The sequence below is a fragment of the Schistocerca piceifrons genome, chromosome 2, assembly GCF_021461385.2.
Source record: "Schistocerca piceifrons isolate TAMUIC-IGC-003096 chromosome 2, iqSchPice1.1, whole genome shotgun sequence".
Taxonomy (NCBI): domain Eukaryota; kingdom Metazoa; phylum Arthropoda; class Insecta; order Orthoptera; family Acrididae; genus Schistocerca; species Schistocerca piceifrons.
The window spans coordinates 419,922,907-419,948,739 of record NC_060139.1 but is presented as its reverse complement, the minus strand read 5'-3'; the positions used below and the strand labels follow the sequence as shown (position 1 = coordinate 419,948,739).

The 25,833-nt window shown below is 42.4% G+C and overlaps 1 protein-coding gene across 4 annotated transcripts in view; it reads right to left on the bottom strand.

The window, feature by feature from the left end:
- LOC124776449 (E3 ubiquitin-protein ligase Hakai) overlaps positions 1–25,833 on the bottom strand; it is a 75,853-nt gene that overhangs the window by 14,737 nt on the left and 35,283 nt on the right. For all 4 annotated transcript variants that reach the window (XM_047251455.1, XM_047251456.1, XM_047251457.1 and 1 more), the window contains exons 3-5: positions 15,155–15,242; positions 10,195–10,382; positions 22–210 (exon numbers count right to left, since the gene is read on the bottom strand). In XM_047251455.1, coding sequence (XP_047107411.1) covers positions 22–210; positions 10,195–10,382; positions 15,155–15,242 — 465 coding nt within the window. The remainder of the gene's footprint in view (positions 1–21; positions 211–10,194; positions 10,383–15,154; positions 15,243–25,833) is intronic.

Genomic DNA, 25,833 nt, shown 5'->3' with positions numbered 1-25,833 from the left:
CTCAATTAACCAGAAACTTACCTGCAGATCACGTTGTGAAAGATATGTTCTTCTGCAACCCGTGTTTCCATAGCGCGTACCACCATGTGTGCACATAAAAACAGTTCCCAGACCTGTCTGCTCAACTCTGGTTACTTTTTCCATACAACGTGGACAGACTTTGTCCTCGCGCTTTGCACAGGATAGGCAGAAAACATGCTTGCATGGTATCTGTTGTAGAAAAATAATGAATTATTATGCCCAACTTAGAAAAGAGAAACGGGATTCTGGAAATCAGTATTTCAAGCATCAAGTCAATATTTTTCTTTCTATCAGATATCTCTGCTATAATAGCCAAAGTGCAATAAAAATATAACCTCTCTCTCACCACAAGAAACTAAGCTAATTTCAAACCAAACAACAGTTTCATATTGATGCTATACTGAAGTGCAGTGTGAGAAACTTTAATGACCAACAGCCGTTTTTTAATTTTTTTATTTAAATAAAATAGAAAAGGAGCGCACGCGCGCACTCACACACACACAGACTCACACTCACACACACACACACACACACACACACACACACACACACACACACACACACACACTTGAAACTCAGCAACATGTGACCAATAAAATTAAAACTGGTAATAAAATATCTGATTTGAGACCAATAAAAAATGGGATTTTTTTATGAGAGCAGCAAGGATTTATTTATCTGATATAGAGAAACCTATTTGAGTACAATCATATAAAATTAAAGTAACCACATCACAAGACCTGAAATAAATTAAAAGATAATTATTTACTGGGTTATTCTGATTTTACGATCTTTTCTGTGTTTGTTGTTGACTACATTATGCATCAATTTGCAACATACCAGTTTATTTGTGGATACAAGAGCACAATTTTGTATTCTGAATTTTACTTTCAATGATTACCTGTTTCTGTGTATCACCTGAATGTGATTAAATGATAGCCACTCAATGACATTATTTATTTCGAACCTATTCGGTACAGCCCCAGCTTTGGGAAAACAGACCGTAACATAGGCCAAATTCATAGTACATTAAAGGTAGTAACTGAAAGAATTGTACTCAACTTGCTTTCTCATACAATTTTAGACATTGATCTTCTCTTTATATGAGAGAACAATTAAACTAAGAATACTAATTATTAGCTGTGCCAAGCATGCCTTGCAATACCTCACACATACAGGTACTCACATACAGAACAGACATATTGACGTGTACAAAATAAATGAAAGACTATGATTTTTTATGGATTACATAAAATTTGAAAAAGTTTATGCAAGTTTTTTAGGAAATACAGAATTTTTGGTCTTTCTGTCTTCTGCAGAATCATTTTTTTTGGCTAGCAGATCATGTAACACATAATTGCCCATGTGAGAAGTATGAATTTTCCAGGCTTAAACAGAACACTTGAAGCAAATGACCTTGCACCTTATTGATGGACTCTGAGAATGAAAGGCAAACAGGGAATTGCAGTCATTTGAAATCAAATGGCACATCAATAGGAATGACAGGAATATGTGGAATGAGCACATCATCTCCTTTTGACTTCCCTTTCATAATTGTCACTTCGATATTTGGCATCAGTTTTGCTGACAGCGAGGCGGGTTTCACTGCAAAACTGCCATGGATTAATGTTGCACAAAAGAATTACTGGTGTGCCGATTTGATCGACAAATAGTGCAATGGCACAGAAGAAAGATACAATGAATTTAAAAACTCAATTGGATAATCTAAAATTTCATCTGCATTCATGACACGGTCAATTGACTTGTAGGTGACTAGATGCCTGCAATTTGTTAGTGGATTGTGTAGCTGACTGAATTGACATAGTCTTTTTTCTGCCAAAATAGCATGTTTGCAAAGCCATTAGTGATTTTTGTAAGTGGCAGCAAAACTTTCTGAATACTTGTTTGATGATTCAACTGAAATGACGTGTACTTTGTGTCTGTACCAACTTGTACTTTCCCATTACCAATGTCCTCAGCTGTTTTGAAGCATTGCACTGCCAACGAATGTGCATATTGGTCTTTTACGTAGGTTTCTGCATATGTCTGCAAAGACATGACACTCTGAGGCAAGTACAGAGTTCATCAGGTGGTGTAATTTTGATATTACTGGTAGGGTCTGTCGGAAGCCATCTACTGAAAAGATGATACCTCCACTAACTGGGTTTGCAATTGCTCATAAATCTTGAGGAGTTCAAATGTTATGTGGTGTGGTGCATTCATATCGTACAATCAGTTTGCAGCACATTACCCATGCCATTACCTTTGGAAATATTACACATTTGAGCTTCAGCAAATTTCATATTCAACAGAATTCTGAGGGTTGACTGCACTGTCTATCTACCATCCAATAATGTATCCACAATACCTGATGACCCAAGAGCCAAAGCAGTTTCACGTTGAGAGCAACTTTGAGCTAATTGCAAAGAGCTGAAGAGGATTTCACCTGTGCCGCAGTGTGCCTTAATAAAAAGGCTTCCTCTGTCAATGGCCACCATATTTGTTATTGTGTCATAGGTCAATTTCTCAGCTGTAACTAAGGATTTGCCGTTTATCTGCTTCGACAAATGTGCGCCAGGCATTCGTGTGAAATAACTGTTTTCTCAATAAATCTCAATCATAACAACAACATACAGAATTTTGTGGTGCAAAAACTCCAACTTGAATGAGTGTTTTGTTGTTTCTGGTTAAGCATATGTTTTCATATTCTATCAGAGCCTCATTGAAAATTTTGTCTGAAAATGGAATGATCTTGTCGCTAATGGTACAAATATGACAAATATGAAGCCAAAAGTCTTTTCTCAAGTCCTCTCGGGATTTTGAATTTTTACCACAGATTGTTATAATGTTGTGTGGCAAACAGTGGTCCCAAAGATAGGGAGGAATGGTTGTATTTATCACAGATGACTGCTGACAATGTAAATTTCCCAATGTTGGCAATTTTCAAATAAATGAAGTTTTTAGCAAGCTTCACTGTATATCTGGCATTCCAAGCCATCAATAGTTCTCAAATTTGCAAACAAAGGTGGGCTGTTGGCAGTTATCAACAGAATTCTCAAATAGTAGCATTTGTTGTCATTTGGATGTACTGTGTATATGCGTCGCAATGCAGCAGATGAATACAGATTCTTATAGCCTTCAACTAATGCGCCTTGTTTACGATATTGCAATTTTTTTGATGTGGCATTCCATTATATTACTTTGGTACTTCTGTGTAAAATAATGTTTTAACACAGCATTAAAAATGCTGTTAGTGTTGCACATGCTGTTGCAGCATGTTGATAGATGACGGATAGTCAAATCCCAGGTGAAGGATACTGCTAGTTGTTCCCCTGCAGGATGATATTGAGTGACAAGGGGCTGTAGCTGAGGTGGTGGAAGGACTGGGGGTGTATGAGGATATGGCACAGAAAAACTGTTTGCGGACAAGGTTTGGGGTGGGGTGGGGTGGAGTGGATTTGGAGATTGGGGAGAGGGTGGGATGGTTAGTGCCTGTCTGTGGGGGACCTTTTAAGACCTTCAGCACACTGGGCAAGGATATTCTCTGTCATTTCTGCAGATAAGCCACCCATGTGTGGCCATGTTGTAGGGGAAGTGATTTTTTGTGTGTGGAAGGGGCAGCATCAGTTGAGATGCAAATACTGTTGGTGGTTAGTATGCTTAATATGGTCACAAGTTCAGCTGGAGACACCAGAGATGTACAAGTTAATGTCGGAAGGTGGCATGTCAAGTTGAGGAGGACCAGCTGAAGCAGATTCAATTGAATAGTAAAAGAGAGCCATTCCTCATGCATACACTGTCATATGGCTCAAAACTACAATACACTCAGCTCGAACTGATGATGTCATTTGCACAGAAATGCCAGATATTCCTTTTTCCATCCACATTCATGAATTCTCTTCAGTGAAACTGACTAGTCCATTTTCAAAGTGAACACTGAGATTAACAACACTGGGATGCTGACTGTGAATTAAGAATTCAAAATGTGTCACAGAGTCTTATTGGTTGGTTGGTTGGTTGGTTGGTTGGTTGGTTGGTTGGTTGGTTTGTGAGATTGAAGGGACCAGACTGCGATGGTCATCAGTCCCTTTCTCCAGAAGTGCAAACACCCACACAGAATAAAAACGAAGGATGGAGTCGACAACAGACGACACAGGACAAGAAAGACTCAGACAGAGATCAGACAAAAAGAAGTAAAATCACACAGAGTGTGACAGTGGTTGGCTGACCATAGAGACAAAAAAGGAAAAGCCAACCACCGATAAACACACTAAAACTCAGTCTAAAATCGTATGCCAAAGGCCAGACCCAAAACAAAAAAACAAAACAAACACTCAGATTAAGTGATAAAAACCCCCTGCCCGAATAAAACGCAAAACTAAGCCTGCCATGGCAGTGTCATTTGTTAAAAGGGCAGGGAGCATGTCAGGCAGCGCTAACGTCTGCCTGAGCACAGCTAAAAGGGGACACTCCAACGAAATGTGGACCACCATCAAAACCGATCCGCAGTGACATAGAGGTGGGTCCTCACGGCGCAATAAGTGGCCGTGCGTCATCCGTGTGTGCCCAATGAGCAGCCGGCAGAGGACAACTTGGAAAGAACATTGGTGAGGCTAATGGGGCGGTAGCTGTCCACCTCCAATGGGTTCTTGCCAGGTTTCAAAACGGGGATAACAATGCCTTCCCGCCATTGCGATGGAAACTCACCCTCGACCCAGATATGGTTGTAAAGGTCAAGGAGGCGTTGTTGGCAGTCCACTGAGAGATGTTTCAGCATATGACAGTGGATGCGATCTGGCCCGGGAGCCATATCAGGGCAAGCGGCTAGGGCACTGTGGAATTTCCACTCACTGAATGGAACATTGTAGGATTCAGGATGGCGGGTGTGAAATGAAAGGTTCCGACGTTCCAACCGCTCTTTAATGGAGCGGAAGGCCAGTGGGTAATTCACAGAAGCGGAACAGAGAGCAAAATGGTCTGCTAAGCGGTTTGCAATTATGTCGGAGTCAGTACAAACTGCTCCATTCAGTGAGGGGGCAGGGACGCTGACAGGGGTCCGATAGCCATAGAGGCGCCTAATCTTGGCCCAAACCTGCGATGGAGAGATGTGGAGGCCAATGGTGGAGACATACTGTTCCCAGTACTCCTGCTTGTGTTGGCGAATGATTCAGCGGGCCCGTGCACGGAGCCGTTTAAAGGCGATGAGGTTTTCTAATGAGGGATGCCACTTGCGACGCTGGAGCGCCCGCATGCGATCTTTAATCGCCCCGGCGATCGCAGGCGACCACCAAGGCACAGTCCTCCGCCGAAGGGACCCAGAAGAATGGGGAATGGCAGATTCTGCGGCAGTAACGATGCCGGGGGTGACCGAGTGAACCACCGCATCAACAGCTTCATTAAAAATAGGCTCAATGGCGGGGGTGGAGGAGAACAAGTCCCAGTCAGCCTTATTCATAGCCCATCTGCAAGGGCGCCCAGAAGAGTGATGCTGTGGCAGTGACAGAAAGATCGGAAAGTGGTCGCTACCACATAGGTCGTCATGCACACTCCATTGGACAGATGGTAAGAGGCTAGGGCTGCAGATCGAAAGGTCGATGGCAGAGTACGTGCCATGCACCCACACTGAAATGTGTGAAGGCACCATCATTTAAAATGGAAAGGTCGAGCTGTGTCAATACATTCTCAACGTTGGCACCTCGACCTGCTGCCACTGACCCACCCCACAGAGGGTTATGGGTGCTGAAGTCTCCCAGCAACAGGAAAGGTGGCGGCAATTGGGCTATCAGCGCAGCCAGGACATGCTGCGGGACATCACCATCCGGTGGAAGATAAAGACTGTAGACAGTAACAGCCTGTGGCGTCCACACCCGAACAGCGACAGCCTCTAAAGGTGTTTGTAGAGGGACAGACTTGCTGTGAAGGGAGTGAAGGACATAGATGCAGATGCCACGGGATACTTTCATAAGCTGCCAGGTTCCTATAATAACCCCGATAGCCACGAAGGGCGGGGGTTCGCATTGCCGGAAACCAAGTTTCTTGAAGAGCAATACAGAGGAAAGGGTGAAGGCTGAGATGTTGTCGGAGCTCAGCTAGATGGTGGAAGAAACCGCTGCAGTTCCACTGGAGGATTGTGTTGTACATGGCTGAGAAAGGCGTGAAGGGACTGGGGAGGCAGATTATGCCGCTGGGTCACCTGCTGCCACCGACTGAGCACCTGTGCAAGTGCTATCCATGGTGTCTGAGGGACCGGCTAGATCAAGGTCCTCAGCGGACGCCAGGATCTCCACCTCATTGTCAGACGCAGAGCTCGAAGGGTACAGTGGGGTGAGTGCCACTGCAAGTTCTTTGGTCTTAGAGGTCTTTCTCTTGGACTTCTCTCGCTGAACCTTGGGTTTCACCGGATGGGAGGGCTTCACCGATTCAGTCTCCGGGATGGAGGAGGATCGCAAAGCCCTACGACCAGCCGCTGGTAGGAACTTATGCCATTGTCGGGCGTCATCCTTCCTGCTGGTGGCAACCTGGGAAGGGAGGGACCCAAGAGCCCCCTTTCGAGCGAGAGTAGCTGAAGAAGTTGGACGCTTCTCCGGCTGAGAAGCGGGGACGGTCGTCCCCGATGGGTGGGAGGGTGTTGCTCCTGAGGTAGGTGGCGCAGGAGCAAGAGGGTGGGTAGAGGCCCCCCACGGGCAAGGGGGCACGTGGAGTTGTACAGCTCATCGATCCGGCTGGAATTCTCAGAACTGATGGGGCTAGCACGGTTGTTGTAGCAGCGCCGTAGGAAGATGTCATTCTCACAGGATGTAGTCGGTCATATTTCCTCTTAGCCTCACTACAGGTCAGTTGGTCCAGGGTCTTATATTCCATGACTTTTCGCTCTTTCTGTAAGATCCTGCAGTCTGATGAGCAAGGTGAATGATGCTCTCCGCAGTTGACACAGATGGGAGGCGGGAAGTACAGTGGGAAGACATATGGCCAAACTTCCAGCACTTGAAGCACCACACTGGGGGAGGGATATAGGGCTTGACATCACACTGGTAGACCGTCACCTTGACATTCTCCGGTGACGTATCACCCTCGAAGGCCAAGATGAAGGCACTGGTAGCAACCTGATTATCCCTTGAATGCGCCGGACGAAATGCACACCTCGCCGCTCTAAGTTGGCGCGCAGCTCGTCATCAAACTGCAAAAGTAGGTCTAGGTCTACATCTACATCAACATCCATACTCCGCAAGCCACCTGACGGTGTGTGGCAGAGTCCCTCTGGAAAATAATACCCTGGACCATATTTAAACTCATATGTGGTGTGATGGTAACATTAAACATCCCCCAACTTGTCACAGGCAAGTAACCTTCGTGACTGGGCAGAGGATGCCGTTTTTATCAAAACTGACCCAGAGGGCATTTTGGACAAACCCTCCACCTCCCCAAACTTGTCCTCTAAATGCTCTACGAAGAACTGAGGCTTGGTGGACATGAAAGACTCCCCATCAGCTCTCGTACAAACCAGGAACCAGGGCGAATAATTGCACTGCCATCCTGAGGCTTACGCTCCTCCCACAGTGTGGCCAGGGAGGGGAACATTTTCGGATCGTATTTCTGAGCATTAAATTGAGCCTGAGAACGCTTAGAGACTGCTGGCGGCTGGCCACCAGCGAGAGATGATGTACCACGCTTCATTGCGGGTCATCCGCCCTGATGCCACCCACTCCGATCCAGGGCCCTCCCCCGGGTGCCACCCAGCCTCAGCAAGGGTCACCTGGCAGGATGGCCATTGCCGGGAGTCCCGATGCTCCAGGGAGATAGGCATCTACTCCTTGGCATTCGTGGGGAGTTAACAGCGCAGGCATCAGCAGAGCGATCCCTGTGTTGTCAGGTGGCTACAACCAACAGGGTACATGGCGGCCCCACCACAACGGACTGGCTACCATGCTGTATCTTAGGTGCAAAAATGTCCAAGATCGTTGACTCAACAAAAAGCAACACTGCACAGTGCATAGTGGTAATCGCACCCAGGAAGGTATCCTCGCCCAAGAGATGGAAAACGAGCGGGACAGCATTGCGATGATGAGAAAGCCGGCTGAAGGTCTCAATGCACAACGGATACAGTGCACCATGTAAGGCACCCTTCCCCAATTGGCTCGCTCTTCAGAAGAATTTAGAAAGATGGAGGTCAAACCCGAGAGGGGACCATCACATAAGACCGAAATTTTTGAGACTCCTTTTAGTCGCCTCTTACGACAGGCAGGAATACCGTGGGTCTAGTCTAACACCCGAACCCGTAGGGGAGACAGAGTCTTATTGTTGCTGATATACTGACCTATCTGAAACTGAACTTCATACATGCACACTCTGGAACTATCGATACCGAATACTGCTGCTGAACGCTGATCTTGGTGACGTGTTTGTGTATGTACTCGACTGACTTGACGAAACTGCAATAGACCATGTTAATAGGTGATTCAAATGGTTTTGATAACAAAAGACAAATGTAGCACACTCCATCTGATATCGATTTCAATGTTGACATTTCTCATTCTCACTGTAGCTGTGTGACCTTTATCACCTGGTTTACGGCATCTGTATTGAGGCTAGCGTAGTCACCAGTGTGAGTTCCACAAATATTATCTGGGATAATTTTTTGTGAGTTTGTTGTCTGCCATGCAGGTTCCTAACACCACATTCTATGCACCATACTTTTGGCAACAGTATAAAACAGCAGTCTATCTTATTTTGGATCTGGTATTTCTGTGGAAATATCATCACTCTGAACTGAGTGTAATTTAGTTTTGAGCCATATGTGAATGTGTGCATGAGGAATGCCTCTCCCTTACTATTCAATGAAATCCACTTCACCTTGTCCTCCTCAACCGAACATGCCATCTTCCATTTTGTTGACTTCTAGATCCCGACAGAGAATTTCCTCGCCCAGTGTGCTGAAGACCTCACCAGGGCCTTCACAGACAGGCATTAACCCCCCCCCCCCCCCCGCCCCCCCCCCTACCCTCCAAACCTAATCCGCAATGGAACAACTTAGCCATAACCTTCGCCAGGGATTTGACTATCATCATGTTCAGAAAAGAGGAATATCCCAAGATCATTCTCAACCATCCTAAAGTGATATTTTGTCACACACTCAAACTACATACTGGTCCATCACTATGCTACTTTCACTCCCAAACCTTGCCACAGCGGATATATTCCTGTGGAAGATCCTGAAGCGAGACCTGCCCAATCAATACACTTTGCTCTTTATACTCCACTCCTGTCAAACTCTCACCCTGTCCCATCATAGACAGAGCTACCTGTGAAAGCAGCCACGTAATACACCAGTGCTGCTGCAATCACTACATAACTATGTTGGTATGCCAACCAGTTGTCCACCACAATCAATGGCAACTGCCCCAGTGTAAAGCAGTCTCACAGAGGCAAACATGCTTGAGTTTAATGGGTGCTTCACAACCCGGGCTATACGGATCCTTCCCTCCACCACACGCTTTTTTGAAGCATGGGAGTTATCATTGCAAAACAACATTCACTATCCTAACCCTACTGGCCTCAATCTCCAATAATCCAGTACCTCACACACTGCATGAACAGTTTCTTCTTCCTTTGTCCTGTCACCCTACCCCAAACCATTCCTCCAAATCACCTTCATCATGTGCCACACCTCGCTGCCTGCAATATCCATGTACCACTCTTCTAGCTCATCACCTGCCACCCCTCCCTCCCACACACCTAGCCAGCAAAGCTGCTGCCTTCCTCTGAGCTAAATACCCATCCCCAATCCCTCTTCCTGTCTGCCATCTCTCCTCTACCTCCACCCACCCCACCCTAGTCCACCCGTTGAAATGCAATCTCAGGACATTGTCTACAGCAGGCACATTTTGTGTGTGTGTGTGTGTGTGTGTGTGTGTGTGTGTGTGTGTGTGTGTGGGGGGGGGGGGGGGGGGGGCGCACCCGCATGTGCATTTGCACTCTAGTTCAACAAATAACTTATAATGAAAGTTAGCAAGTTGTTGTTTTTTTTTTTTTTTTTTTTTTGTGTGTGTGCATGTGCTCAGACTCAACGCCTCTCTTTCGATGAGAAGTCTCCTCTACTCCTAAATTATTTACATTCTGATAGAACTTTCCTTACTGGTTTATATTTATGTTCATCAGTCTGCAATTTATACATACCATTCTGCCATAAATCAGAATTGGCTTCAAACATTTATCACAACAGTGAATCATGGGGTTGAGAACCTTTTCACCCATAAGACTAACACGATGGTCCCATCGAAGTCGTAACATAGGTTCCGGAGGACCTCGGTTGATAGTTGTGAATGTTGGTGCCTCAAGCTGTGAAATGTCAGCCTCAAGATCGACTGAAAACAGAAAATTTTATTTTCATTATTTTTGGAGACTGGTACTATATGAGTAAATTTAGTTTAGACACAATAGTTCAGAAAACTATCTTGGCATATAAACCTTAAATTGCAGTAAACTCATTTACATAAATGCCGCATACAAACAAAATATGAACTTCACAGATCTTGTATAATGATGCAAACAATATAGCATTGAAGTTCAAAAGTTTATTCAATACCATGTTAGTTTGTATAAACAAAAAGTAAGTGTGTAGCCTTATGGTGTACAGGGAGATGCACAAAAAATAAATCAGTTCTAGAATAGAACAAACTTTAGTTTTTCTATAACGAAACATAAGATCAGTTGGGGAAGGATAAGAATGAAGAGAACCGTGTTTTTTTCAAAAGAACCATTAGATATTTGCACTCTTCGATTTAAGGTAACCACGGGAAAATCTTAGTTGGAATACAAATAAGGGCAGGACTCCAGGTAACTGAAACTCCATCCGAACAGGCTACGAAGGCCCAACAGTACCGACAGGCCGCCGTGTCATCCTCGGCCCACAGGCATCACTGGATGCGGATATGGAGGGGCATATGGTCAGCATATCACTCTCCCAGCCATTTGCCAGTTTCCGAGACCGGAGCCTCAACTTCTCAATCAAGTAGCTCCTCAGTTTGCATCACAAGGGCTGAGTGCACCCCGCTTGCCAACAGCAACACACACACACACACACACACACACACACACACACACACACACACACACACAAACAAACTTGACTGCACGTCCCACATGCTGGACTGAATGGTCACCCAACCAAGTGCTAGCCCTGCCTAACAGCTCTTAACTTCGGTGATCTGACAGGAACCGGTGTTGGCACTGCGGCAAGGCCGCTGGCACTCCAGGTAACTAATCAACATATAGTTGAGGTGGCATTTGGGTGATAGGTACATAAACAGGACTGAAAATATTGTCGAGCTTTCTGATGTCATTCTCTACACACACACACACACACACACACACACACACACACTTGACTGCACGTCCCACATGCTGGACTGAGGGACAGTGATGGAAGGTGTGAGCAAGAGGAAAACGGAGGGAAATGGAATTGGTGGAGGGAAGGTTGTGTTTTGGACTGGAGGGAAGGGCTGCAAGAGAATGGAACATGAACATGGCACAGGTGAGCTTGTCTTTGTAAAAGTAAGTTAACTGTAAGTGCCAACCAGTAATGTGAAAGACTGAGCTGGATGGATGGGTGGGGCAGAGGACTGAGGAAGAAAGAACCAAGGATGAAGAGAAAAGTGTGAGTATAGATTACTGGGTTGAAGTGTGAAGCACGGGGACAGGTGTGGAAATGCGTATGGGACAGTGGCCTAGAGGACTGCTGGGTGAAAGGATGAGTTGTGGGGGCAATTGCCACCATTTTAATTCCGAGAAGCTGTTATTAGAGGAGGGGATAGTTAGGGGAAGAGCCAGATGGCATGGTTTGTAAAGCAGTCATGAAATTGAGGACAGATGGTTGTTTGTCATGCATCCACCTAAAAGGCTGTGCAAATGTTGCAGCATAACTGGTATCCCATTAACAGTTTCACAGGTGGCCTTGTCTCTGATATGGTAATACATGCCTGCAACAGGACTCGAATAGGACATGGTGATCAAACCTTTTATAGAAATATGATCCATGTGACAATGGGTTAGGAGACCAAGATGGACCAAGACATTTACTAGTTTGGGTGGATGGTGGAATAACCTTGGGAGAAGTGAGGAAGACTGTAGGTATGATGTGCTTCATCTTTACTTTACTTTCTAATACAGAGTTGCATCTAGTGTCTGTGATGTATTATGAACTGTTTCATCACTCATTCTACCAGAAACAGAATGAACACCGGATAGTAAATAAAACATAACATTCACCAATTACAACAACAATACTGCTGCACATAGTTCATAGAACAAAATAAATTATGAAGACCACATATTATCACACAACATTTATTCTTAACACTCAATATGTGGTAAGTTCACTAAACAAATTCATTCTATTCATATCCTATCATTAGTGTGTAGGACAATTCAACAATAAAGCCATGGTTACTGAGGGCTACTTTTTGATTGTTCAGGTATCACTTGAAGAGGAACAAAATTTATTTTCCACTGGGAAAAGCTACTTTTTTGTGTTCTGAACAACCAAAAATATTTACTGAATGGTGTACGTAGCATGAGCCTCTAAAGCACAACATGTTTAATTTAAGAATGCAAAAAGAAACAAAAAAGGAAAAGGAAGTTCATCTGAAAACTGATTTAACAGTACTAAAGAAAGAATTAGAGTAAACTGGGAACTGCAGGTTGCAACAAATCATGTCACATGGTCGGTTTAATTGAGAACTGCTATATTAGATATGAGGTTTCAGAAACAATGCAAGTCTGTCTGCTTCAGTCCTAACAGGAACATTGCAGAAGATCTATACAAACCTAGAAATCGAAGTATCAATAACCCTAAGAATATTTTGTGCATCTATAGGTTGAAGAGAGGAATGTGAATAGGAATTAACCAGTAGATTTGGATCAACTTCATTGCTCAGTGATATCACCAGTGTAAGAGGAAGAATATTGACAAAGGTCATGTTGTAATTATTGAAGTGTATAAGCTACATTAGGGTCTTGCACAACTGACTGAATAACATATCAGGATGATCACTGGGAAGGTTTCTGAGAAACATGACAATGGATGTCGCACCTGTACTGTAGTGAAGAGTAATATTTAATACCATTCAAATCTACCTGACATCATGTGGCTTACTTGTGTGTCTGACATGGTAATATGTTCTTTCTACCTGACTGCTTCACGAGGGTTGTCTTTTGGGTTTTAGAGGGAGATGAATCTAGGTTTAATTCATTTACCTTGTAACTACTCCTTCCATCTCTTGCCACAAATTTGTAGATTGTTGGTGATTTCTGTTCTATGGGTGCTATTTCACAACCTGTACCTAACATTTTGTCTCTTAGTAGTAGACACATCAAAGACTACAAAAACCCAAAGCAATATCAAGTTTAAACAAGCTCAGCAAACTGAACATTGTATACATATTCACAAAACAGTTTGTTTGTGACATCACCAGACTGCTGCCCAAGATTGAAAAGTCATTCCAGTGTCTGTTAATGAGCTGGTAGCATAGAACAATTGGCACTTTTTGTTTTATGTAGCATTTAAATCCGCAACTTGTCTAGTTTTAATTCTCTTCCTTTTTTGTTGAAATTGTTTTTGTGCTTTTGAATTTCTGTGGCCTATTCATACATTAGATGTCTCCTACTGCTGATTAATTCATATTTCTCAGACTGCACTCGCTTTTGCAATCCTTAAGTTAGGTGTAAATGCTTCTTTTTGTAGTTCCTATGTGCAACTGACCACACATGCAAGGAATTTTATATACTCCTGCTGTGACAAGTGGTGGGCATAGGGCCTCTGCAGTGTTTAATTATTTGTACACCTTTCTCATTAGTTTAATCACTGTGTCAATATTGTGTCCTCTTAGTACTTTGCTACTGTTATCTGTAACTGTTTTTAGGAATGAGAGGAAAATTTTCCCTTTACTCAGCTCTTTTTCACTAGAAGCTCCAGATCTTTTAGGGAGGAGTGCCCTATTTACCTCCATCAGACTAGTTGTTTCTTCTAAAAACAGTTCATACATGATCAAGCTCATTCTCTAAATACTGTGGTATACAGTTCTTGGAGGACTCTCACAATGGTGCAACTCCACGATCTTATGCAGCAATTTTATGATGTCTTGAAATGAGTGTTGTGTGTATACCTTCAAATAGTTTAGCTTTGTGTGAGCTTGTTTTGGTTTGACACTGCTTTCGAGTTTTTGTAGCTTCTGATCATGTCTCTAGCACCATGAAACAAAATGTTACACAGAAAAATATGCCTCAGACCATAGTCTACAGCCCATAAAACAAATATCACCAACGGTGCAAATACTGGCCACTTAAAGCCTGCATTGAACAAGTAGCAGCCACATACAGCTTACTGGAGTGGAAACAAACACCAACAAAAATGACCAGGATATGTACCATTCCATCCTTTCTTGTGATAAAAACTGGAAACATTTTTTTGCTTTGTAATACAAAAATTCCAAGTGTGAATAGCTTTTACAGTTGCCATCATGGCATGTGTAATGAGATGGCAATATCTAAACTAAACTTTTTTTCTTTTAAGAAAGTACATAGCTTCAGCCCAACTCATTCCAATCCAACATGTTCTGAAATTTGCATAGTTTCCTTAAGGTACTTTCTACACCGAATGTTCTAGAATTCACTCTTTAAACTCCTCATAAGTTTCCATTGGCCTGCTAAATATTACACCTTCACACAACCGGAAACACTTTACCAGACACACTCTGGCTCCCCACAATTAAATGTATCCTTGACTGTTCCAGCTTCAGGTCAGTACATTGTTCTTCCATAGCATTGCTCAAAACTGTTTATCTTCAAAAGTGTGCAAGCTACTTTTTGCAAGCTAGGCAAATGGTTGACACTGAGGTTATCAGAGAAACAGGATTTGTTCCACAGGAGAATGGCTGGGACAGTAATCACCTGTGAATTTGTTGAAAGACAATGCGGCAATATAAATCTGCATAGATGAAAAGTAATTTGAAACTTATGTCTCCAAAATATGAATTCAATGTCTTAGCCACTCCAGCACTTTGATTTAAAATTTATGAGGTTCACATGTAACTATGGACAGTTATATTTTCCACTTCGATGTTGTATACAAGTAACTTACTTTTTGGAGGCTGCAAGTTTTCTTCATTTCCTTCTGTCACTTCTTCCGGTGCCTGAAGAGGAGTTTCTTCCTCATCACTTTCAATTACCTGAATAAAAGGAGTATAACAATTAATTGCTTTTACAATACATTACCTTCTTCTTCTTCTTTGCCATCTGTTCTTTGCTACAAGAATAAAATATTAAAATTTTCCATGCTACAATATTTCACAATGTCTTTGTCTGTGTAGGACATCTTGAGAAGGTGGAGGGGTCATTATAGTTACCTTTCACTGTAGACAGGTGCTTACTGCTGACTGAAATTGAGGTAATCTGTGGTTGGGCAGGAAATGTTTTTGAAATTCAAGTATAGCTGGCTGTTGTTGTATACAATTGTGACTGTTCCATTGTAGGGGACTGGTGCACCTCCTCTTTTATACTGTAAGCCAGATAATGTGTTTAACTCTTTTCCCAGTAACATTAAAACTGTTGTGCTTGGCAATCTTTATTGTCTCTCTGAGCAGCTTATCTACCAGCCTGTCGATGTCAGCACTTGGATCTTATCAAATTGAATCCTGTGGTTTCCTCACTGCAAAATGTGTTCCAACAGTGCTGATCTAATAGTTTCTCCTTTGCTTTTTCACTATTCTCTTTATATTATCCATGTATAACGGTCCACAATTGCTCAATATTCTGTATATTTCTGTACCTTCCTGCGTTTGTCAAGCATCTCAGTCTGACAAATATTCCTGCACCTGGATCATGGGTTTATGTACTACAATAACATGCCACTGTTTCCCAGACCTTTTCTATACTGTCAATGACAACTTTAATGACAGGTACTAGATTTCTCGGACAGATGTATGGTACTGAGACCCTCCATGATGTTTACAATAACCTTTCTATTTGTAAGGACGATCATCCACTCTCTAACAAAGTTCTGATATATTCCATTTCTTCTCCAATTAACTCCATGACTATGTACTTAAACTGAATGACCAGTATTATGAACAAATGGATAGAATCATGACTGGGAGCTGTTTAACTCTTTTGTGGTACAATCTGAAGCACAGGCACTAGGCATGGCCATTAAAAAGTCAAACATCTGTTTCCACTATGTGGATGATGCGATTGCATTGTGGAGTCATAAAAGAACTTTTTCATGAACAAAAGAATAAAGTTAACATAAAAATTCAATTTACCATGGAGGAGGAGGTATAGAAGCTAACTTTTTGATGGACATGCTAGTTTTCTACCACTACGCCCCGCGATCTCCTTTGCCATCTGGCATCTTTCAGGATGCTGTAGAGAGGGACCTGGGGTCCGCACACCACTCTCCTGGCCATTGTCAACTTTTCAGACCATGGAGCTGCTACTTCTCATTCAATTAACTCCTCAATTAGCATCATGAGGCTGAGTGCACACTGTTCTAGTCTTTCCACCAAGGAAAAATCCATGGCAGTCATACACAATTGAGACTGCTTCATTGTAGGGGACTGGTCCACCTTCTCTTTAGTATCGTAAGCCAGATAATGTGCTTAAATCTTTTCCCAGTAGCCTGGATCCTTTGCACGAGAATTAATGTGCAAACTGCTCCACTCCAGGGATGGGCAGTACTAATAAAATGGTGGAAAAATCAGTAGGGGACTACAAAGGCACCTGTCAAATGTGATAAATCGTTAGAACAGCTATAGAGAATTAGGGTTTGCAAAGGATTCAATTACAGGTTCATTTCTCATCTAGGTTGGAGTCATAAAAAACTCAGGTTGGAGACGGACTGAGGAGGGAATTGGAATGTCCTTTTCGAAAGCGCTATTGTGGCAATTTCTTTATGCCATAAATGAGTTAGGGGAACCAAGGACTATCTAAATATGGATGACCAGACAGGTATTTAAATTGCTGACATACCTGTCTGTGCACCATTCATTTGACAGTAATTCAGTATCCTGGAAAGTCTGAATCACTAATAGTTCTGTTTGAGAAACCTTAAATCTTGTATAGAATAAAATACACAACTGAATTGCAAATCATGGCAGCAACAACAACAACAACAACAACAACAACAACAACGTGCTGAGACTGGTATTTGCTTTGTCCTTGTTGAGGACACCATTCAATTGGGCACCAGATGTGATCTTGGATATGACAGACAGTAAAAAAATGAAAAACCAAGGAGGTAAAGTATAATGCATACGATGTTCCTCAACATTACAACTCTAGGTATCCCACTAAGAGATCTGGGACTATTTTTAGCACAGTGGCACTGTATATTCCTCTTGTTGTTGCCCCCCCCCAGTAACACACAGATAATTTTGAGAAAGTTCTTGAATGAATATTATTTTTATGAGAGAGAAACTTCTTTTACGTCTTCGTTCAACCACTTAAAGTTGACTGAATGGCATTAAAATTTGTGACACTGCTGCTGTTTGTGAAGCCCAATGCTTGTAATTGAATTTTATTGCTTTCCATCCAGGCTCTAAAGAAACTCTGTTGGTGACCATTCTTCAAAGGAAGATGATGGCAGGGAATGGCTTAACAATGGTCTAAATATCGTAAGACAAAATCTGTCGCTATGCAGTGGAATATTTTCTGTTCTTTCCCTCACATCAGCAATATGGAAATGGAGAGCAAATTACGAAACCATGAGAAACCTGCTGGCCTGTACTTATCTTCAGGACGAGAGCAAATTATGAAACCATGAGAAACCTGCTGGCCCGTACTTATCTTCAGGACAAGCTTTGTCCTCACAACAGGTGGTTCCTTCTCATCTTGGGCTCTGAATAACATGCCCTTACTTCTTAATCTTCTCCAATCCATCCCTTTTTCCTTCCCATGAAAGGACCTATGAATACTGAAAGTTAAAACAGTGTACATACTTATAATTTTGTGTGTGTGTGTGTGTGTGTGTGTGTGTGTGTGTGTGTGTGTTGGCAGTACTGACATTTTTCTGTTAGGTATAACCTTATACATTAGCATCTGTAAACTTTTCTTCCTGTGTGGAATCTCTCTCTTCCTTTTACTTGATGAAACAGTTAATTACATTCAAATGGAGGATCTTTTGGGAAAGTCTACTGATGAAATCTTCTCAGGTTATCATCTGAGTACCATGTGGCCCTCAAGCAACGTGCTGACAATTTTTCCACTCATCATATTGAGGGGAAGTGCCAAATTTCTACAGGAAATGATCTTGTATAAATTCCTGGGTACCCTACTACTTTCCCAAAGTCCTGGTGTTGCTTCTATCACGTCATCAGACAACTCCTCCCACTCAAAGTAGCCTTCAACGAACTCTTTCCACCTATTTGCTCTCTCCTCTTCATTTAACAGTGGAATTCCCATCGCACTCTTAATGTTACCGAGCTTGCTTTTAATTTCACTGCGGGTTGTTTTGACTTTTATGTATGCTGAGTCACTGAGTCATTCACTCCGACAATCATTTCTTTTTCGATATCTTCAAATTTTTCATGCAGAAATTTCACCTTAGCGTCCCTGCATTTCCTTGTAATTTTGTTCCTAAGTGACTTGTATTTCTGTATTCCAGAATTTTCATGAACATTGTTGTACTTCGTTCTTTCGTTGATTAGCTAAAGCAATTCTTTTGCTATCCATAGTTTCTTCACATTTTTCTCCTTTGTACCTATGTTTCTTTTCACCTTCCGTGATTGCCCTCTTCTGAGATGGCCATTCCTCTTTATCTGACCTGAGCTTTTCCTTATCGCAATATCTATAGCCTACGAGAACTTCAAGCATATCTCTTCATTCTTCTGTGTCCCACTTCATTGATTTTTCCTGAGTATGCTCTAAAACTTGAGTCTACTCTTTATCACTGCTACTTTGTGAACTGTGTCTATATCTGCTCCTGGGTACGCCTTAGAATTCAGTACCTGATTTTGGAATCTCTGTCTGACCTTGACATAATCTAACTGAAATTTTCCTGTATCTTCCGGCCTTTTCCAAGTGTACCTTCCCCTCTTTTGTTTCTTGAACAGAGTATTCGCTACTACGAGCTGAAATTTATTACAGAACTCAATTAGTCTTTCTCCTCATTCATTCCTAGTATGAAGTACTCAGTTCATACATCACTGTTGAGCATGTGTGTGCTTACTGACTTTGCACTATTGCAGGATCCCACGCAGAATATTGTATGAAAGCAAGATGCTGATTGAAATGATTATTGTTTACTGTTATTACTATTGCCTCATTAATGACCAAGTTCCAAAAGTGACAGTAGAACAGAGCATCTTGGTCTGCTCGAAGATTAATGCATGTTCCTTCGATGATACTAGTCTGCAACTGCAGACTTGCCTGATGGTCTAAGTAGACACATCATATGAGTTCTGCACAACACTCTGTTATATAGTATTGTGAAGACCAATGCACTAGCATTCACACATCCATCCAATACTGTAAATGCTAGGTACCTGTAGCCCTAACTGACATCTGAAGAAACCAAATTGTAAATGCCTTGATGGGCATCTGTCAGAGGACACAAACTGTTTTGACATGCACTTCTGACTTATTTCCAGAAATGGAATGACTTTATATGGAGCACCACAAAGAGAGAGTTCTGGAAACTGCACAGTTGAAACAATGATATTTCTACTAACTTGTGGAAGAAACTACATCATGAAGAAACCTCATGGAATTCCAGTAACCCCTTGAGAGCATACACAGCAACATCAAGTTTATCACGAGTGCAGAAGAAAATTCCTGCTATTCCTAAATACTGTGATGAAAAATAATCTGAATGGCATTCCATTTATAGGAGGAGCTGGGAAGAGGAGGGGGTGAATGGGTGGGAGCAATTACATTGCGCTGGCATGCAGCTCAACTGGGATGAGGGGTTTTGTCAGGTGGAGAGGGCGAGGGGGAGAAGGATAAAGAGCAGGAAAGAGGGTTGAGGAAGGGTGAAGGAATGGAACAGGCACACAGGATTTGAATGTTGCCCTAGAGAATTTGTTATGGCTGCACACAGGGGAAGTTATGTGCAGTGCACAATGATGCGGAGGAGTGTGTCGGGAGGGTAAGATAAAAAGAGGAAGGGGAGACTGTGGAACAAAGAGTGTGAGCGCCAAATGAGTCAAGTTAGGGTCTAAACTACAAGGAAGGGAACTATTCTTACAACTCCTGCCTTTGATTCCACAGTCCTCCTGGCCTCAATCTCTCTGCAAGCCCCTGTCCCTCACCAACATCACCCCAGCCCCCACTTCACTCATTCTACACTCAAACCTTCCACTCCACAGTCTCTCTCTTCCTCTGTTCTCTCCCCACTTCCAGTCCATTTCTCCATGTCATTGTGCACCACATACATGTCACCTTGCCTGCATGTGGAAAGCTGAACAGTGCTACAGAACTATACACTGAACTTGCTGCTTCTTCATCTCTGCCATAAGCAACTGTTCCCTCCAATCACCTCAACCCTTCTCCCACGCCAACATTTCTTCCCTCCTCACACCGGCTGAGATGCGGTGCTAATGTTGGCTAGGGAAATGTAGCTGTGCAGGTATTATGTACTACTTGGCTCTGTAGAATCACATCATCCAAAGGCTCAGTAACTGTTTCTAATCTTGTGCCTATCAACTACTCAAATTTGCTTACATTTGTTGTTGAATTTATGCATGTTTCACTCTAATTAATTGGTGAAAAGAACAGAAGACCTGGCCAGAGTGTGGCACAATTGGGCATACATCCAAGAAGTAGGGATGGATGGTAATAATAGGGTACACTCCAGTATTCTTACAAGAGTAGCCCTGTCAGACACTACACTTCTGTACATGCCACTGAACGAAAGAGTCCATGAAGAATAAGGACAGAAACAGGACATACAGAACGTCTCAACTTTGCTGTTAATGCCACTTCACTGACAGCATCGGTAAAACTATCTTACCCAGTGATGTTGCTAGCTCCCTGAACTGCATCTACATATTTGTTGTCTGCTGTTTCAGTTACAAGAGATAATACTGTCTTTTTGTTCAGTTCAGTGCCAAATAAATTTTATTATATTTTCAATCGTCTCATTCACCAAAGTATTTCTCTTCCAGTAGTCATCACAAACTTTTTTTTTTATGTGACATATTGCTTTTTTACAGTGTTCTAATGTTAGTGAAACCTAATGTCACAACAACTAAATCAGAGTAACCTTGTGCTCTAGTGGCTAATATTTCTGGTTCTGAGCATGGCGGGTTTAATTCTCAGAGACCATGTCAGACTTCTCTTTGATTGAAAGGTCTGGTATGAAGTCTGTTCAACCTTGTGGGGGCAAAAGAGAAGCTACTTGAATATAAAAGCCGTAGAACTGACAAGTAAATAATTGAAATGGTATTACATTTAAAGGCTTTCACCACGTCTGGTGACACAATGTTTGTTTACTAGCAGCTAAAGCATCAGTAATCATTTCTTTCAGCTTCTAGAGTAAGGTGTTTGATGATTACGACAACGGTTCGTATTCTTTTCAAGATTCCAGACCAATTCTATAGCATTTAGTTCTAGACAGTATGGAGGGACCCATTTTCTCTCAAAATTTTGTCAATGGAATTATCAGGAGAAGTAGTGTCACTATATATTTTTGTGGAAAGGAAAACAACCGTCTTCTGTATGACAGTCCAAAGGCCAATTTGCATGTTTGGCCAACAACAAAATGTTAAATGGCACTTTTTGTAAATACTTCAGGAGAAAATGAGACCACATACTGAGCAGCAGAAGCACTGAGTCGCTGACAGGCACACATTCTAGAAAAAGGAAATGAGTCCTTTGTCAAGCTAGAGTGTCCCCCCCCCCCCCCCCCCTCCATACACAAACCTCTGCGCCCCTGCATTGTTCATATCCTTTCAAACAACTACATCTCCTTTGATGGAAGGGTATATCAACAAATATGCGGTACAGCCAAGTGCGTTCACATTGTGCCCTCCTATGCTAACCTTTCTAGGGGCTGTCTAGATGAAACCACCATAGCCTCATAAAACCCCAAGCCCTTTTCTGGTTCGAGTTCATTGATGATACCTTTACGATCTGGACTCAGTGCCCAAACACCAAATCCTCATTCCTTCACAACCTAAAGATTTTCTCTCTCTTCTGCTTCACCTGGTCCTCCTCAACAACCCAATATGCGACCTGCTTGGATATTTACCTCAACCTCCTCCGAGGGCTCCATCCACATCTCTGTCCATATTAAACAAACTGACCACCAACAGTACCTGCATTTTGACAGCTGTTATCCATTCCACACCAAAGAGCCACTCCCATACTACCTGGCCAGCTATGGACAGTGTACCTGCAGTGACGAGAACTCCCTTGCCCAATTTGCTGAAGGTCTCACCAGAGCCTTCACAGACAGGCACTACCTCCCGCTATCTAGTCCACAAACAGATTTCCTCAAACACATCTAATCCTCCCACCACACCCAAGAATCAACACAACGGAGCATCCCCTCGTCATCTAATATCACCCTGGACTGGAACAATTGAAGCATATCCTTCACTGGGGATTTGATGTTCTATCATCATGCCCAAATATGACGGATGTCTTACCCAAGATCATTTCCATGCCATTTAAAGTGTTATTCCATCACTTACCCAACTTATACACACTGGTCTATCCTTCTGTTACACCCACACCCAATCCCAACCCCCTTGCCACAGCAGTCTTATTCCTGTAGAAGACCCAGGTGCAAGACCCGCCCAATCCACCACTTGCTACTCCAGTCCTGTCACAGGCTTATCCTATATCACCAGAGGTAGGGCAACCTGTGCAAACAGCAACGTCATAACCAACTCTGCTTCAATCACTGCACAGCTTTTTGTGTCAGTATGACAACCAACCAGCAGTCCACCAGAATGAACAGCCATTGCCAAAGTGTAGCCAAGAACAAAGCTGAGCAGCTAGTGGAATAACATGCAGTTCAGCACAACACACTGGAGTTTGGTGAATTCTTCATAATCAGATCCATCTGGATCCTTCCCTCCACCACCAGTTTTTCTGTATTACACATACAGGAGTTATCCTTGCAATACACCATTCGCTCTCTTAACCATCCCGGTCTTAATCTCTGTAAACCCACTGTTCCCACACTGTCTACTGTATTTACTCAAATCTAAGCTGCACTTTTTTTCCGGTTTTTTTAATCTAAAAAACTGCCCACGGCTTAGAATCGAGTGCAAAGTAAGTGGAAGTTCTGAAAAATGTTGGTAGGTGCCGCCACAACAAACTTCTGCCATCTAATATATGTAGCGCTACACAGGCATGTTTTGCAGGCACAAAGATAAATACTGGCGCCAAAACCTCTGCGTCGGTAAATAAATTAAAAGAAAAGGTAGAAGAATATAAACATTATGCCATGTATTCTTTCGTGTTTGCTGCTATCTCATTTAAATCCTGTCTGCCAAATGAACTACAAAACTAGAGTGAGACAACAGCAAATGCGGAAGAATATACATATCATGTCATGTTTATATTCGCATTATTCTTATGCTGAATAGTGATAGAGTCAGAAATGAAGCACGGAAACTGACTAGATTTTTAAATCTAAGATGAATCTAATTTCTGTGCAGAATGTAATGTACTAAACAGGCACCTGCAAGGTTTTCAAACGGATAAAAATTTTCACTAAACTCTCGTTCAGAACATCATCTATCATACGCAGTCTATTATTTGATTCTTGTTCATCATTATCAAAGAAAGCAGCAGTGTAAGTAACAACAATTTTTTTTATTTGATTTTTTTTTTTTTATGTAAGCCGCAGTACGTGCACAAAAGCAAGCCATGCCGCGATTGGCGACAGGTCGTAAACACTCATTATCAGAATGCGACAAACAATGCATGACACACTACAATAATGCATTTTCAGCTTAGAGTGAGGTAAACACCTATAACAAAGAGAACGGCACTTACCAGATCAAAGCAAAATAAGCAATTGATTCAAATCAGACGAAGCAAGTGAAAAAGGAAGGACACCTGTATAAATATGGATGGGGCGCCTGACACATAGCAATGGCTACTTGGTAAAGCTTAACTCTTAAGCTTACGACTCGAACCAAACTACTGTAGCTCTATCTTGATCCATTCGACCCCAACTGTGCTCATGTTACAATGGACCAACTTTGCTTCGATTTGGAAGTGCGGTCTAAAACTTTTCTCTCTCCTTGAATTTCGAGTTCAAATTTCAGGTGTGGCTTAGATTCAGAAAAATTTTTTTTCCTCGATTTCGAGTCTCATTTTTCAGGTGTGGCTTAGATTCAAGTAAATACGGTACTCTTCACTGTCCTATCGCCCTCTCCCAATCCACATCTCCATGTCACCATTGTTCATCGTGTGCCGCATCCCACTGGCTACATTACCCGTGTATCACATGACTAGCACATGCACTTGCCCTTTCTCCCTCCTGCATTCCTAGCCAGCAAACCTGCTTGCTGCGCACGCCCAAACCCCCTTACTGTCTCCTTCCTCCCTCTCTCCTACCTATCACAACCAATGCAACAACACCACAACACACACCCAACCCAGTCCACCTGCTGAAATAGAATCTCAGCATTGTGGGTCCAGCTCGCATAATGTAGGGGCATACAACATGCATGTTTGTTTGTACATACAGCTTGACAACTGGCTACTTAAATTTTGGCACTCTATTTTTCATAAAAATCTAACGTCATATGCAATTATGTGCTCTTGTTCCAACAAGGCAACTTATTTATTCTGATACCTTTTAAAACTATGGAACAGTTAGTCTCTGAGTTTCTTTGCTAGCCTGCAAGTCCACTTCCGTGCAAAACAACACTGGGAAGTTTTTTCAAAGATTTTAATGCCTTGTATTCTTAATAATATTCAAGAAATTGCTCCTAATAATATATTTATTTGTAGTATCAGAGAAACATTTAGGGTGTGTAGTTTGCTTCTTCCGCTTTCAGGCAGATACCTGACTCCTGTTCCAGTTGATGATGTCCCCCTCTCTCCGGTAATTTACACACTGCTGACTTACGTAACTATTGCTTCTCATCATCTGATTGAACATTTTATCATCATGTCTGTTGGCACTACAGCATCCTACTTCTTGAAATCATCAGTAAAACTATTGACATTAACAGCAAGCTGTTACAATTGTAATCTTTTTCTGCATTTGTGCTACAAGGAAACAACAAACACTACTTTAAAATGGAATGTGGCTACATGACAAAGTTAGCTCCCACTATTGCTGGGCATACAGTGCATTTTTGCCGAGTAATAGCATAATTTGTGTAAATATGTTCTTTATGTTACCAAGTTTAAAATGGTGTACTTTGCTTGTTGTCTCGCGGTAACATTCTCACATCCCGAGCACGGGGTCCTTGTTTCGATTCCTGGCGAGATTAGGGATTTTCACCTGTTCCAAGATGACTGGGTGTTGTGTCGTCTTCATCATCATCACTCTCCCCCATTATGCTTGGAGGAAGGCAACAGCAAACCACCTCCATTAGGACCTTGCCTAGCACAGCAGTGCGGGTCTCCCGCGTCATTCCCCTATGCTCTGTCAAGAAGCATGGGACTTCATTTTTTCCCTACTTTGTAATACATTGTAAAGGATCAATATGTAGCTTTACACATATACCAATCAAATACAGTCACTCAACCAGCAAATTGGTTTTTACAACATGCCTGTGCACAAAAATTGGGCAAATAACCTGTGAATCACTGAATTATTTAATTATCCAATAGAGCCCAGACTACGGGGTA